Genomic DNA, 14,455 nt, shown 5'->3' on the forward strand with positions numbered 1-14,455 from the left:
CTCTAGATTATGCTCACACAAGTGCCTGAAGTATGTGTAAATAGAAACGAGAGCCAACTCAGGATACTCATTGGACATGGAGTGTAACGTTGGCATCGTAGAAGCAATCTGACCGGATTTTAAATCTTACTATTGTTATGAACGCCTCTCAACAACTCTTTTTTTCCAAGGCAAATCAGTATGTATGTGAGTTACTTCCTTTTTTCAGGGCTGTTGATTCAAGAAAATGCTAAAGAGAAGTGAAACTGCTGGAAAAAGTGAATTATGTTGAATTTGATGTTAGATTTTTTCCACTCATTTTAAGGAAGCGACTCCCTTTCTTTATTTTCCAACCTAATCCTGCTTAATATCCATTCTGCTCTGCTTTGGTCCACTACTTCCTCATTTTTAAATTTTTTTTAAATTTCTCGGCGTTCGGTAGACAGCGTTGTAGTAAAAACCCAGTTTCTGAAGTGCTTCAGTAAGGACCATGGTGTCTGACTGTGTCTGCCGTGTGTGTGACAGAGTGCTGGGACCAGGACCCCCACCGCAGACCCAATTTCAGCTCCATCCTGGCCCAGCTCCTGGCCCTGGAGCAGCAGGTGAAGGAAGAGATGCCGCAGGAGTCCTTCCACTCCCTGCAGGAGGACTGGAAACTTGAGATCCAGGACATGTTCGATGAACTCCGGGCTAAAGAGAAGGTAGGAGGGAGTCAGTGTGTGATTGAGTCAAGTAACCATTTTTGTGCCTCTTTTCATTCATCAATCCATTTTGATCAAAAGATAAAGCTATACAAAACTGAATTCCATCAGTGAACATTCCTGCAATATTGCCTAAAATGATTTAAAATATTTAAAGGGTCAGTGTGTAGCATTTTGCACCATTTATTAGCATAAATTAAATATAATATTCATAACTTTCATTTGTGTATAATCACTTGAAACTAAGAATCACTGTATTTTCATTAGCCCTTTATATCTGCATAGGGAGTGGGCCGTGTTCACGTAGTCCGCCATGTGTTTATTGCTCAGACATGCTTGTAAAACTGTGATAATAATCATCAACTTGGACTACCATTTTGAAACTTGGAGTTTGGTATTTTGGCCATTGCCATCATGATTTTTTTGCAACCAGAAGTGGCACAATAGGGTGGGCTACAGATAGATTTTTAGGCAGCCAAAATGTTACAATTAACTTTGATGAACTGTAAACAAACTGTGAAAGGGTTTAACGTTGTAAGACGAAAACATGGACAACTCCCATACTGGACAACACTGAGGTAGCGAATCTGTCAATCACAAGTAGCCCCACCCTAAAAAATACTCTGCTTTAAGGTCTCTTTTACTGTAAACTGCTAGATGCAACCACATCGTACACACTGAACCTTAAGAAGCTATAGCAAGCCATGTTATTGGTAATAGATATAAAAAGCAGCTATTTTTGCTCCCATTACACAAAGAAACAAAAACTGCTCAATCATTTCATTCGGCCTGAATATAATGATTGGACGGGCTACCTGCCCTTCTACCTGGGTGCACTCTTTGCGCGTCATACATTTTATTTATAGAGCGCTTTTCAAAGTTCTCAAAGACACTTTACAAACATTAAAATCATCATTAAAAGCTACACACTAAAAACGTAGAACACACGGCATTCGTCACACAAAAATGCTGTGAGACAATAGCCATGTTTGTTGTTTATGTTCACTTTGACCAATAATGACTATTGCCAATGTACCTACCCAAGCTTTAATGTAAGATTCAAGAAGTAGAGGCCAATACATACACTGCAACTTTTTAATTTGTGGCAACACCTTCAAACACAAATCTGTGGAACATCAAATATGTCAAGTTATCAAGTTGTAAGTCCTCTTGCTGTTACTGCTCTGAGAGATTTCATTGCAACCAACCCTCAGAAGCTCATTTCACACTGCACACCTCAGTCACAGACGACTGGGACCTGCTCCATTTATAACACCTCCTCATCTCTCTCATCCGCCTTCTCTTCCTCCGCCATCAGGAGCTGCGATGCCGCGAGGAGGAGCTGAAGCGAGCGGCCCTGGAGCAGAAGTCCCACGAAGAGTTCCTGCGGCAGCGCGAGCAGCAGCTGGCCCAGTGGGAGCAGGACGTGTTTGAGCGCGAGCTCAGCCTCCTCATCCTCCACCTGAACCAGAACCAGAACCAGGAGAAGCCCAACGTCAAGAAGAGGAAGGGCACCTTCAAGAAGCACAAGCTCAAGTGCAAAAACGGCGAGAAGATCAGCATGCCTCAAGGTGTGTGTGTGTGTGTGTGTGTGTGTGTGTGTGTGTGTGTGTGTGTGTGTGTGTGTGTGTGTGTGTGTGTGTGTGTGTGTGTGTGTGTGTGTTTCTTTGAACTGTTTTTGAGTTGTTTGTCACAAATCCAACTAGTAGCTGGATTGTGTCAGCCAACAGTCTTGACGAGAAATTCCATTTCAAGGGCCATTACTGGCTCAGTCTCAAGAAGCAGCAAAAACAACAACAGGCAAAAAAATAAAAAAGCAGAGAGGAGGAAGCGAGGGAGAGAGTTTTGTGGTGCAACTGTAATTTTGTAGCTTGGCTTTGCTGATGGTTCCTATCTGGACAAGACTTGTGTAGGTTTAAAGGCTGACTTTTTTAAGAAGTAGGCTGCACTATTTTCTATTGTTTACTCTTATTTTCAATTTTGAAAACTTCAAAATGTTTCCATGCCCTGAAACACATTTCAGCCCATTGTGAGACATTTGTGTGACTAAAGATGGATCTCAGGTTTACACTGACCGACGCTCAGTTTTTGCTCCTGTTTAATACTCAGCTGGCTGCTATTCCTTATGCATCCTCTGCTATCACAAAGTCACACAGCCTGCTGCCGTTCACATCCAGTGTGTTTTTAAATGCGCGTGTGTGTGAGTGTATTTTAGGCAAGGCAAGCATGCGTAAATACATATTGTGTGTGTGTGTGTGTGTGTGTGTGTGTGTGTGTGTGTGTGTGTGTGTGTGTGTGTGTGTGTGTGTGTGTGTGTGTGTGTGTGTGTGTGTGTGTGTCTATCTATGTGTGTGTTGTGGTTAGGCCTTTCCCAGCAGCAGCAGGGCGGTGATGTGGTGGTGCTAGTGGGGGGGGTTGATGAGAGGGGAGCGTGAGCCAACCACGCCTTGTTACTTCCTGTCTATGGATACATTGCTGGCTGGCCTCTCTCTCTCTCTCTCTCGGTATCCCTCATCCACCCTTTTTCTCATCACTCCTCTCCCCTCTAGCTCCCTAGTCTCTGTTGTTATTCTCCTCCTAACTATATCTGTGTGACTCCCTTTCTTTTGTCTCTTCCTCTCTCCACCAATATTATTATTATATTTTTTTCTCCACCATGTGTTCTTGTACTTTTGACCCTGTGGGATAACTTCTATATTATGCTTCATCCCATTGATATAAACAAGATCATGCTTAGGATGTTCTTATTAAGGACACATTCAATATGTGTAGTGAGATTCAGGACGGCATACTCTTAATGCTTTGGTAAATAACTAATTGAGGCTTTGCAGTTTCATTACAAATTTGGCTCTATCATGGTTGTATAGTGGCTAAATACACAGCCAAAAAAACAGGCTGGCAATAGAGAGATAGCTGAGCATAATTGCAGTGGTGCAGCTGACATTCCAGGTACACTTTAAGTAAATGTGAATATTATTGTAAAGGAATTGGTTTTGAATCTTCAGCCCTAGTTTCTACTTCTAAACACGGTGTATAGCTTGGGTCGGTTCAGTTAACATGAACAAAGCGTTAGCTTCTTTTGCCAGCTAGCCAGCAAGCTAGTTAAGCAACACCAATTCACTACATCAATCAGCAAGTACAAGCTAATGCTGATAGCTAATGCCAAATGCAAATTACACTTGTTTTATTACCTTAATTGACTAATTTACACCCTTGAGTTACTGAATTCCTTTCCTTGAATTTACAGTTTACAATTTCGTTGTCGAACCACATTATTTATTTATTAATTCAAGTTAATAGTGAGATCTCCTTTGTTTCATTTGTTAGTGCCTTCTTGACACGCTCACTAGAGACCTTTGCATTTAATAAAACTTTAGATTTCTGCAATTTAAAACAACACTGAGTCATCTTCGATATCCTTTAAATAGAAGTCAATACTAATTTAAAAACCTAATTTCGTAATCGGAAGGCACCAACCATTGATTAAAAGGGAAGGAATTACCTATTACCCTATTTCTATGAGTTCAAATTACAGATTCAGGGAAGAAAATGGATATGTTGAGAGCACATTCATTGGAGTTAATTGCTCATAATTTGAGGGCATGATTTACTAATTTAATTAATAATGTATTAGATTAGATTTCCCTCCTGATACCAACCAAGCAGTGAAGCTCATCATTAATAGTGTTGCTTGCTCCTCTAAGTACTGCTGCTACATGCTAGTAGTTACTGCTAGTGGCTAATTGCTCTTCAGAAAATCATTCCTCAAATTAGCATTAAAGTTAATTAAATTATTAGCCATTTAAAGGTTTGTCCCCTGACACCCACTGGGCTCTGTAGCTTGTTATTAGCAGTGTTAGCTAGTAGCAAGTAGTAGCAGTAGCATGCTGTGAATCAAAGCTAAGTTAGTAGGTACTTGCTAGGTTGAAGATGTCCAGTTCCCCACACAAAACACAGCACAGAAATAAGCCATGTAACATAAGGCTACGGAAATCTGCTTAGAAGTTTTACGTAAAGAAACAGCATTTATTACCAAGCTGAGAACAAGTATTACACTGAATTTCCACTACCATAAAAGTCCCTACAGGCTGATCAAGAGAAATAAGGAAGTAAAAAAAAAAAGTGTTGCAACCTAACAACTTCAAATGTATGAATGTGAAGTAGAGCAAGGGAACCCAAACATTGTGCATGTATTTTGTGTTGGCGTGTGCCATCCAGGTGGTCTAACATCTGCCCTATGTGCTTGTGTGTTGCAGATTTCATCCATAAGATCACGGTGCAGGCTTCCCCGGGCCTGGAGAAGAGGCGGAACTCTCCGGATCTGGGTTCGGGCTCCTCGCCCTCCTACGGCCCACGTTTCCGTGCAATCCAACGTGAGTGCAGTGATTTCCCCCTTTTGGATAAAACACACAGGTGCAAATGTTTGTGTGTGCTTCCAGAGACATTCAGAAAACCAAATAATGTGGGATTGCTCGCCTTCTCTCGTGCACACAAAGACTCTGTTGCAACATTACTTCTCTCAGTTTCCAAATTCTCTCGTTTCATGTGCTCTCAACCACCCACACGTATTTTTTGTCTTCCCATGTTTCCCTGTTGGCCCCCTCTCTCTCCCCCTCCCTGCTTTACTGCTCTCTCTCTCACACACACCCTTTTCCCTTTTCCACTGTCCAAATATTATCTGACTTCCTCCCAGCGGCTCAGCACTTCTCAGCAGCTTTTTGTTCCACTGCAGCCCTCTGTCTGCTCTCCCACCTTGCCTGCAGTTTCCTCATTGCTGCAGCGGGGGGAGCCATTGAGCTGTATTTTCCAGGCAGAACGAGTCCACAGTTTTATATGCATGTAGTGGCTACAGTGCGGTTTACTGAATTAAAAATAAGCAGGGAGGAATTCATTGCTCCAGTAGAAGGAGGTTGAGAAGGGTTGCAGCAGCGGCAGAGATTTACAATACTCTTCTTCTTGTCGGGCTTCCAGACAAACGCCCCATGATCGTTTCCCTTCGGAGGGAAATTGGAGCCAGTGGGTCACAGGGCGTCTTAACAAAACCCAAGAGGAAATTTGTGGTGTAGCAACAGCCAGTGAAAGGGACTTTTTTTCTCTAAGCAATTAACCAAAGGCGGTTGACATAAAAGCACAAATTCTAGTGAAACATTTATTTGTAAAAGTGGTTAGTAGATCAAAAACATCTGCCAGCTTCTTTTATTCATCAAATAGAGGGCTGATTTTCTTTACTTGCTAATGACTTTCCTTAATGGTTACCACTAAGCCATGAGTGTGTCTGTCATTAAAATGTGTTTAGTGGGCATTTATGCTTGCCCTCTCAGTCGCGAGCAGTGATTTATTGCTGGGGCATCCCTGACTTATTTGTCTAGAGAACTTCCAAATTGATTTGCATTAGTCCACAGAGTTCTATACAACAGGATTATTGTTCTGTTAATACAAATGAGTATAGGAAGGCACAATGAATCTACAGAAAGATTGTCTGTAAGTTCTCTTGTTGTGCCATATTCTAATGAATTAGATCACAAGAAAATCAAACTGTATTTTTGAACTCTTGGATTGGATTGATTTTTAGCATGTCAATGTGCTGGTAGAGGTTCTGGCAGCTTATGGATATCGCCATCCTCATTATTTTCCTCTATCTTTGGGGAGCCGGATTAGTCTTGGTTCTTGAGCTTCTCTCTTAGTCCTATTCATCATTCCAGTTCCAGAACATGACGTATAGAATTCTCTACATTTCCCTGTTTGTCTGATTATATAAAATGCTAACCTTTTTCGCAAAGTAGCTCTAGGGATGGCGGTGTTAGTCGGTGAGTCAGTACCTCAACAACTTTTCAATGGATTGCGGTCAAATTTGGTACAGACATCCACGGTACCAAGGGGATGGCTGATACAGAGTTGGTGATCCCCCATATTTTCTCTAGCTAAGGTTAAAAAATCTTCACTCATCTAGGGAATTAGCTCAATTTTGACCTGAGGGGTTTTAGCAAACTTTGGTACAGCCATTCATATCCTCCTCTAGATCAAATGTAATAACTTAAGTGATTCCTTCAAAGCTAATGACTTTTGACAGCCTCACAGGGTTCAACCTTAATGTTGGGTTTCTTTCAGAAATCAACTTGCCCAAAGTCTATTTTTACTTGCCCTTGTACAATTAGTTTAATTTATTAACATTTTCTAATGACAGCAAAGACTAAAGTTAATTTTAATGTTTACTGTTTATTTAGTTAAATTAATCTGGGGTTTTGCCCACATCCTCTTTAGCTGCTTCCGTCATCGGTTCCAAAAAAACCAGATGTGTTAAAAACATTTTTTTTATTGTTGAGAACTGCCTCAGCAGCACTTTGTGTTTAATAGCATAACGCTAATTTAAGATGGTGAACATGGGAAACGTAACCTGCTAACATCAGCGTTCTAGAATTGTATCTGTGAGCTTTGCTGAGTTCCAAACTGCATACTTTGGTACTGCACACTACATACTCAATCAGTATGAACTGCATACTGTTTACTAAATGAACAATTCATTATGATTTAATTTAATTTAGTGACAGGTCACTCTGAAGTATGCTCTGGTGTCTGGGCTGGTCTCAATACTGCCAGCCAACGGCTCCGTCATTTCACCAAAAACGTTGCAGCAAATTTCCAAACAGGCGTCATATGAATAAGCTGACCACATATTGAGAATCTAAATGGTTACTTTCTCACTCGAAAAAAATATTGAAGCTTAACAAAGTGACATCCAAACCGCCTTTAGCCTGACTCAAAATCTCACAATGAAAAGCAATATTTATCCTGCCACATGCAGACTTAATATCAACATGGGGCAGATGATTAGCAGAGGATGAAATGGTGATATACATATATAAAAAGAACACGAAACATTTTATCGACAGCGCATGATGACATTAACAGTGACACGTTGCAAAAGAAAATGTGCTTGCTTTGAAAACATTGTTCTGGAGAGTGATAGGCAGAGTGCATCCGCCAGGCCCCCAGTGTAGAAGACAGGCCAAAGACAATAATAATGCTTGTCCACTCAGAGAGCATATTTACCTTTTCACAAATCTGAAACTAAAATGAAAATGACATGAATGAGGCAAGCGCCAGAACTCAGTGAAACGAACCGGAGGTTTAAAGTTTTCCTCCCTGGTATTTGTGATATATTTTGCTTATGTCTATTTATTTTACTAAAATGCCAGGTGTTATCTTGCCTGGCTGTATAAGGCCTTTGGGAGGGTGTGGTGGGGTCTATATGTTGTGGCAGGAAGCCTAGCATACACTTTACACGCTGTGCATGAATGAACGTTCACGCAGCGCTCACACACTTGGCGTTAGCCGTGATCCATTTGGCGGGTGGAGAGTGGCGGGATGAGTTGCCAGCATCTGGGTGAAGCGAGTGAAAGGCAGGTGAAATCCCAACTTTTTATTAGCACTCAGCATCTCCTCTCCCATCTTCTCCCTGGATGATTTTGGCTCCTTATTCGCACACTTTCTGCTCTGTGCTTTAGGGTTACCAGCTAAGCTATATCCATATGATAAGGTAACCTTCTCACTGTTTCAGAGACAATCAGGACTGTGCATAAATATGAGCAGAAAAAAAGTGCATTAAAGTCCCATGAATTCTTGCTGTTGCAGGAGTCAATTAAAGGTCATTGTGTGGCGATGATTGCAGGGCTGCATTGATTTATTGGTGAAACCTGCCTTTTAAAAATGCACACCTCATTAGGATACAGCTAAGTGTTATGAATACTGATGACATGCTTATATTCATTTTTTTCCTCTCCTTTTTCTCCTCTTGTCCCCCTGCAGTCAGTCCCAGTGACAACAGCAGGACGTTTGGTCTGAGCCCGGTCTGGCCCCTAGAGGCCACTTCTCATAAACAAGCCAATGGAGACCTGAGGGTGGGCCACCACTGGAGGCCCCAGAGCCCCAAAAGTCCCAAAAGCCCAAAAGTCATACGCCTTAGTCCCCAGGAAAGCAGGTACAGCAAGACTGCCCTTTTCTTTTACAAGTAAACCTTTGAAAAACGTAGAATTTGATCAAGCTCAACATAATTCATTACCATGCTTAAATATTTTTACATTTCTTGGCCCTTCCAGTCTGTCGATGAGGGCCAAGCTCCTTGAATCAGACAGCAATGTGAGGGGGGAATCCAAGGATGACTTTGAGGAGTACAGACCCTCCGCGCCGACCCCTCCCCTGGCACAGAACGGTATCTGACACCCTCCATCACCAGCTTAACCGCCAGCCGCAGATCCTTTTAGCCACTGTTTCAACTCACACTGTCATGACTGTGAATTATGCATAAAAGCTAAATGAATAATAAATGTTTCGTCTCTTTCGGCCCTCTCTGTCTCTTTAAAACTTAAAAAAACAACGTTTTTCTCTCTGCAGGCTCCTCAGTGAAGGACAGCCTGCGGCTTCCTCTACCTCAGCGAGACTCGGCCAGCGAGGAAGGGTGTTCCTCCCCGGCTGGCTCCCCCAGGCCAGAGAGGAGCCTCGGTGGGCTCGTTAAGAGCACCCACCAGGCCCTGTTGGGCGGGGGCTCCCTCCTGGCCTCCATAGTACTAGGTCGCTGCCTGGATATTCCCCCAAGGGTGCCTCCTCGAACTAACCTCCCATCCCTAGGGAGCCGCACCCCCTCCGAACCAGAGATCTCTGCCCCTATGCCCCTCATTTCAGACCCCCCAGTGGTGGACGATCTCATCACCTTCTCCCCCTCCGAGCTGCTCCCCAGACCACTTTTGGATTTAGCTCTGCAGTACCAAGAACTGAAGCCCTTGCCCCTGACGCCGCCTCCACCGAACCCCCGTGAGAGGAGCGGCCACCGGACGCCGCAGATACCACACAGTCCGCATTGCCCCCGGAACCCCCTACAGCACGGCAAGGCCAGCCCGGGGGAATGGACCCCGAGTTCCCATTCGACTAACGGGGAGCTGGGCTGTGAGGCCTGGGAGCACAAAGCTGACAGGAGGAGGAGGTCCAGCCAAGGCCTGCTAGCCTCTCAGCTAGGTCAGTCTGACACGTTCACCTTAAAGGGGAACCCCACCAATTCTACGAGTCAGGATGAGTTAATTCACACATTTGTAAAAGAAAGCCTGTGTTAGTCACTAGGGGGTGTGAAGTTTGCATTGTGGGAAGTATAGTAAGTCCAGTGTTTTAGGAGCATGACTCATACTAGAGGTTAAAGGTCGGATATCTTGAATTCTGCTGCTTTGATTTTGACCATTCTCTTTTGATTATTATTTGTCTTTTGCATGTAACTTATTACAGTCTCTTCTCCAAATTAGATTCACAGTTAGGTTTTAAATTTATTTCCATTATTCATCCACATTTCCTCAAGAGCATTAAGTATGTTTTTTAGGAAACCCCCCCCCCCCCCCCCACTGAAATTGGATCCAACCTTGAATAATGTACCCTTTCAGCATGACAATATTCCCTTCACAGTTCTTGCAGAATTATTATTTTTTTAGCAAGATCTTTTCTGGCACAAGGGAGGCTTCAATGCAGAACAAGCTTTTTCATTTACATCAAAGCTCGTCTTCAGCTATTTGCATATCTCAGGTAACAGCTGAGGCCCCCCACATACTTCACTGCTAATACTTGCTAAGCAAAGCTAGCATCCAATTTTCTTTTGTTTTCCCTCTTTCAAGTCAGGGTTTTCTTTTATTGCAATGTTGGAGATGAATGCAAAACATCCAGGGGGCACAGCTGAGGTCATGCAGAAAGAAAGGGCTGGATTCAAAATTGCTAATAATCCGTTATTGACTTCACCACCACCACGGCGTCGACTCTCTCTAGGGTGTATCTACACTTCAGATCCGGCACATTTTCACATGGAAGCATGTCAAATTTCTGCTTATATGCCATGTGTAAAGGATTCATACATGACACATGAAACAACAACACATTCAAGAAGGATTAGCATTTATTCCCAGCCTTAAATTACATGGGAAATAGATGTTCAGTTCCTAAAGGGCATATTTACACTTTTGTTTTAATTCATGTAAGCAGAGATGATCTGCATACCGCGTTCATCTACTGTACAGCACATTCACATGTCTTTTCTTAGAAGCACCGACACAGTTTAGAGCCGTAACGACGGAGGCGTGGGTATTGCTTGTTTTAAGAGCAAGTGGGCTTTACGAGTGCTTTAAGAATGCCCTCTGGTAACGTTCCACACAGTACATCTGCTCTGTTTGACTCACAAGAGCCTTGGCTGCTCCACAGAGATGTTCTCACCTCCCCCTTCGAGCAGACACAACCGTAATCTCACAAACCGCATGTGCTCATTACAACGGGCGCGCAGAGGTGAACATTATTAAACATGGGGGTGTTTTAGCTAAACATCTTATTATGTTTATTGACTGTAACGGCTCAGATGCACGGACGCACTGCCACACGGTTGCATGGCGCTGAATATGCGCTTGAAAGAGGGAGGATTCCTTCACGGCCGTTTATCATGTGCTCTCATGTGACTCCTGATGCTCTATCTTGTCAGCTGAATAAGTTAGGCGCCTCGGAGAGCTGCTGTTGATGTAAATAATGCCATTTGGCAGACACATCGCATTTGGAAATAGCAAATGTTCATTCAAGCTGATTCATTTTGAGTTTAATGTTCTTGTCAGTGCTAATTTACACTTGCTGTTACAGCTCTGTCAACTAGTTACACAGCGCCATGTTATGCTTAATTTTGACTAATTGCATCAGCATTCTATGCTGGTTATTGTTCCATTTCTTTTTGCAACAATACTGTGCCACTTTTGTGTGTCTGTTCGAATCAATTTCATCTCGCAGGTTTATGTGTTTTGCCAAATACTAGAAGGCAAATGCAAATTTCATATAGGAGAGCAGTTTATGAAAGAGCAGCAGGGCAAATTGAAACAGGGGATTTGACAGGAAGGGATAGTCATATAAAAGATTTTCTTGAGTTGCATTATGGGAAATGTAGGTACCATCATTTTAAAGCTTGACTCATACTAGGGATTGTCCTCCACTGCTTCGATTTGACGTCTGTTTCACGCCAGTCTTTCCAACTAGTCAGATACTAAATGTCTGCAGTGCCCCTTTAATGTTGTTTCTCTCTGTTCCTTCCAGTTTTGGACCTGCCCTTGTGCCAAGACACACAGGACTCTGATGACAAGCCTTCGGTGTCCTCGTCTCTCCACCCAAACCCTGCCCTATGGAGCCCCAAAACCCGCCGCCTGGAGGTCACCGTCATCCCCGGCCCCGCCCGTCCCCCATCCGCCCCGCATCGACCCCTGGAGCTTCATCTCGGCAGGTGGCGCGAACTCAGGTGGTGGCCGCAGCCCACACCGCTTGGACGGCAACCCTCTGGGCTACCAACCCTCCCCTACCAACCCCTTCACCAACTGTGACCCCTTCCCCTCACCGGACTGCGACCCGTTCGCCCTCAAGGCTGACCCCTCGAGTGGCTCGGACGCTGCCTCCCCCTTCGACCCCTTCTCGGCACCCTTTCCCACCTCCCGTTCTGCCCCGTGCTCCCATAACGGCTCACCCACACTACCCTCGTTCCGTATAGCGCCCCTCAACCCGGCCGACTCGACCCTCATCGACCTGGGCTGGCCGTCCTGCAGCAAGCCCCTGGATGTCACCAAAGAGAGAGCTCACCCCCGCAAGACACTGGGGCTCAAGCCCTTCAAGTCCCCAACGCAACTCAGAGACGATAGGTTCTAAACCTGTGCCAGTGGCAAGGCCGTGGTTTTTATCACAGCATCACAGTCCAGGACTCTTTTTACTGCTTTGTCCCACATCTTAGCCAGGATTTGGAATCTTTTAAAAAAAACACACAGCCATCACTGAACCCACAGAGGGAAGTTTCCCCCAATGGGAGCCCCAATCCTTGCAGGTCCTTTATACGCCTGCCTGCTGTTCCGTAAACCGGAAAGCCGGTGAAAGGTGGTACATTGGATTGTGGGATAGCTGCCTTTGAACCAATAGCTGGTGCCCATTTCATTCTCCCTCTCTATCTTGGTTTCTCTATCCCTTTGAAGGAGCAGAACACAGATCACTAGTCCCATCTTCAGATTCTATCAGACCCCTCATATCACCTGCTTTCATCACCCCCCTGCCTTTGAAGCATTGTGACAATGCAGAGGTGGATAAGGCGCCTTGCACAGCTTCATCTGCCTCTACCTCTCTGCAAACTGAAAGCATTCAGGACAATGGGAAAATGGAGTGCCTTACTTTGTGAAGTGTTTTTAGCATATATCTTTTCAAGATGTCTTGAATGGTTATTCTGGTGCATAGGGAAGATGCCATGAATTTGGCTTAAATTTGCAAATCAGCTTAGCATTGCTGTGGAGGAAAATGTCGTCTGCGTGTGCGTGCGTGTGTGCATGTATGTCTAGACTCATTGTTCAAGGAAAGCTGACTGTTTTTTTTTTTTAAACAGCATCTGCCTGTTGCATTATGGGAGAAAGCACCAAATATTCCAGGCCACTCATGAAATCCAAGACAAATCCATGACCCAGACATTCCACTTGGAAGCAGATAAAATTCCAATCACGTTCCCCTTGAAATGCCAGGGATTGGACAGATTCATTTGGCTGGCGGGCGACATAGCACAGGAAACAGGACAGGGGGGGGGGCCCTCTGCATTCCCTTCATATGCCAAAGAATGCCACTGTGACAGTGTCATAACTGGGACAAAGGGTGTTTGCAAGTACATTGTTTTTACCAGTGCCAGATGGGTGGGGTCGGCTGCCACACTGGACAGTCCAGAGAAAGTGGAGACAATCACAGATAGAATTTAAACATTACTTTAACGTACTTTTCTGTGGTTATCTTCTTTAATATCATCCCTGCTGTCTTATCACGACCCGTCTGATGCTGTAGGAAGATTCAACCAAATACTTTCAAGTATTTGCACATACCACAATTCGTCTGTATGGAAGCTTCACTGAATACTCTATTTATTTGTACAGTCCACCAGAGTAGTAGAAGCCTCGCAAAGCCAGTCAAATGTCTTAGACCACAAAATTGACACTTCTCTCCTTGACTTGATTGGACGAGTGCTTGCACAGCTGTCATTAGTTCCCTCATCCAATTCTTGAACTAGGGAAACCATCGTGCCAGAAACAGGCTGCAAACGTTCAAATCCATGCCCAAATTATAACGGAATAGTTTGCAATTTGGGTGAATACACTTCTTTATTGTCCAGAATGAGATGGAAAAGATTGATACATCACTTGGTCCATTCAATATGAAGCTGGAGCCAATAGACGTTTAGCCTAGCTTAGCATAAAGACCGGGAGCAGGGGGAAACGGCTGACCTGACTCTAATTATAAATCCACCTTAAAAGCTCCTCTCTTATTAATAAATCACATGTTGTTTGTTTATCAGCAGTGGCTTCCTGGAGTTTTGTCGTCACCAGAAGGATTCCAGGCAACCAGTTGAACCTTAAACAGTCACTGCTTCCAGCCAAGAATTAGCATAGGCGCGAGCCCCAAGAATACCACAACTTTGTAGTGTTTTAAACTTTGTTTTTATGTTGTTGCACAGATTAAACTAGCAATATTTAACTTTTTGATTAGTTTTAGAGGTGGATTTCATTATTTTTTGACAGAGCCAGGCTATCTGTTTTCCCTTGTTTCAAGTCCATTCCTATTCCGGCTCAATCAAATCCGACTTGAGCTTGGATGATGTAGGCTTGGCTTTTTTTCCCCATAAAACATCCTGTATGACGTGAGTCAGGTTGAGGGAAAGTAACTGCAGCAACAAAAAGATTCCTCACAAAATAACCCCTGGAATGGAT

At 43.8% G+C, this 14,455-nt stretch overlaps 1 protein-coding gene across 1 annotated transcript in view; it reads left to right on the top strand.

The window, feature by feature from the left end:
- Nucleotides 1-12,762, top strand: part of LOC129093459 (mitogen-activated protein kinase kinase kinase 11) — a 34,417-nt gene extending 21,655 nt beyond the window's left edge. The window contains 8 exon segments of the mRNA XM_054601486.1: nucleotides 505-680; nucleotides 1,999-2,251; nucleotides 4,937-5,053; nucleotides 8,487-8,658; nucleotides 8,777-8,889; nucleotides 9,072-9,689; nucleotides 11,775-11,907; nucleotides 11,909-12,762. Of these exon segments, the coding sequence (XP_054457461.1) occupies nucleotides 505-680; nucleotides 1,999-2,251; nucleotides 4,937-5,053; nucleotides 8,487-8,658; nucleotides 8,777-8,889; nucleotides 9,072-9,689; nucleotides 11,775-11,907; nucleotides 11,909-12,374 (2,048 nt within the window). The 3' untranslated portion in view covers nucleotides 12,375-12,762.
- The last annotated feature ends 1,693 nt before the right edge of the window (nucleotides 12,763-14,455 follow it).

The sequence above is a fragment of the Anoplopoma fimbria genome, chromosome 7, assembly GCF_027596085.1.
Source record: "Anoplopoma fimbria isolate UVic2021 breed Golden Eagle Sablefish chromosome 7, Afim_UVic_2022, whole genome shotgun sequence".
Lineage (NCBI taxonomy): Eukaryota > Metazoa > Chordata > Actinopteri > Perciformes > Anoplopomatidae > Anoplopoma > Anoplopoma fimbria.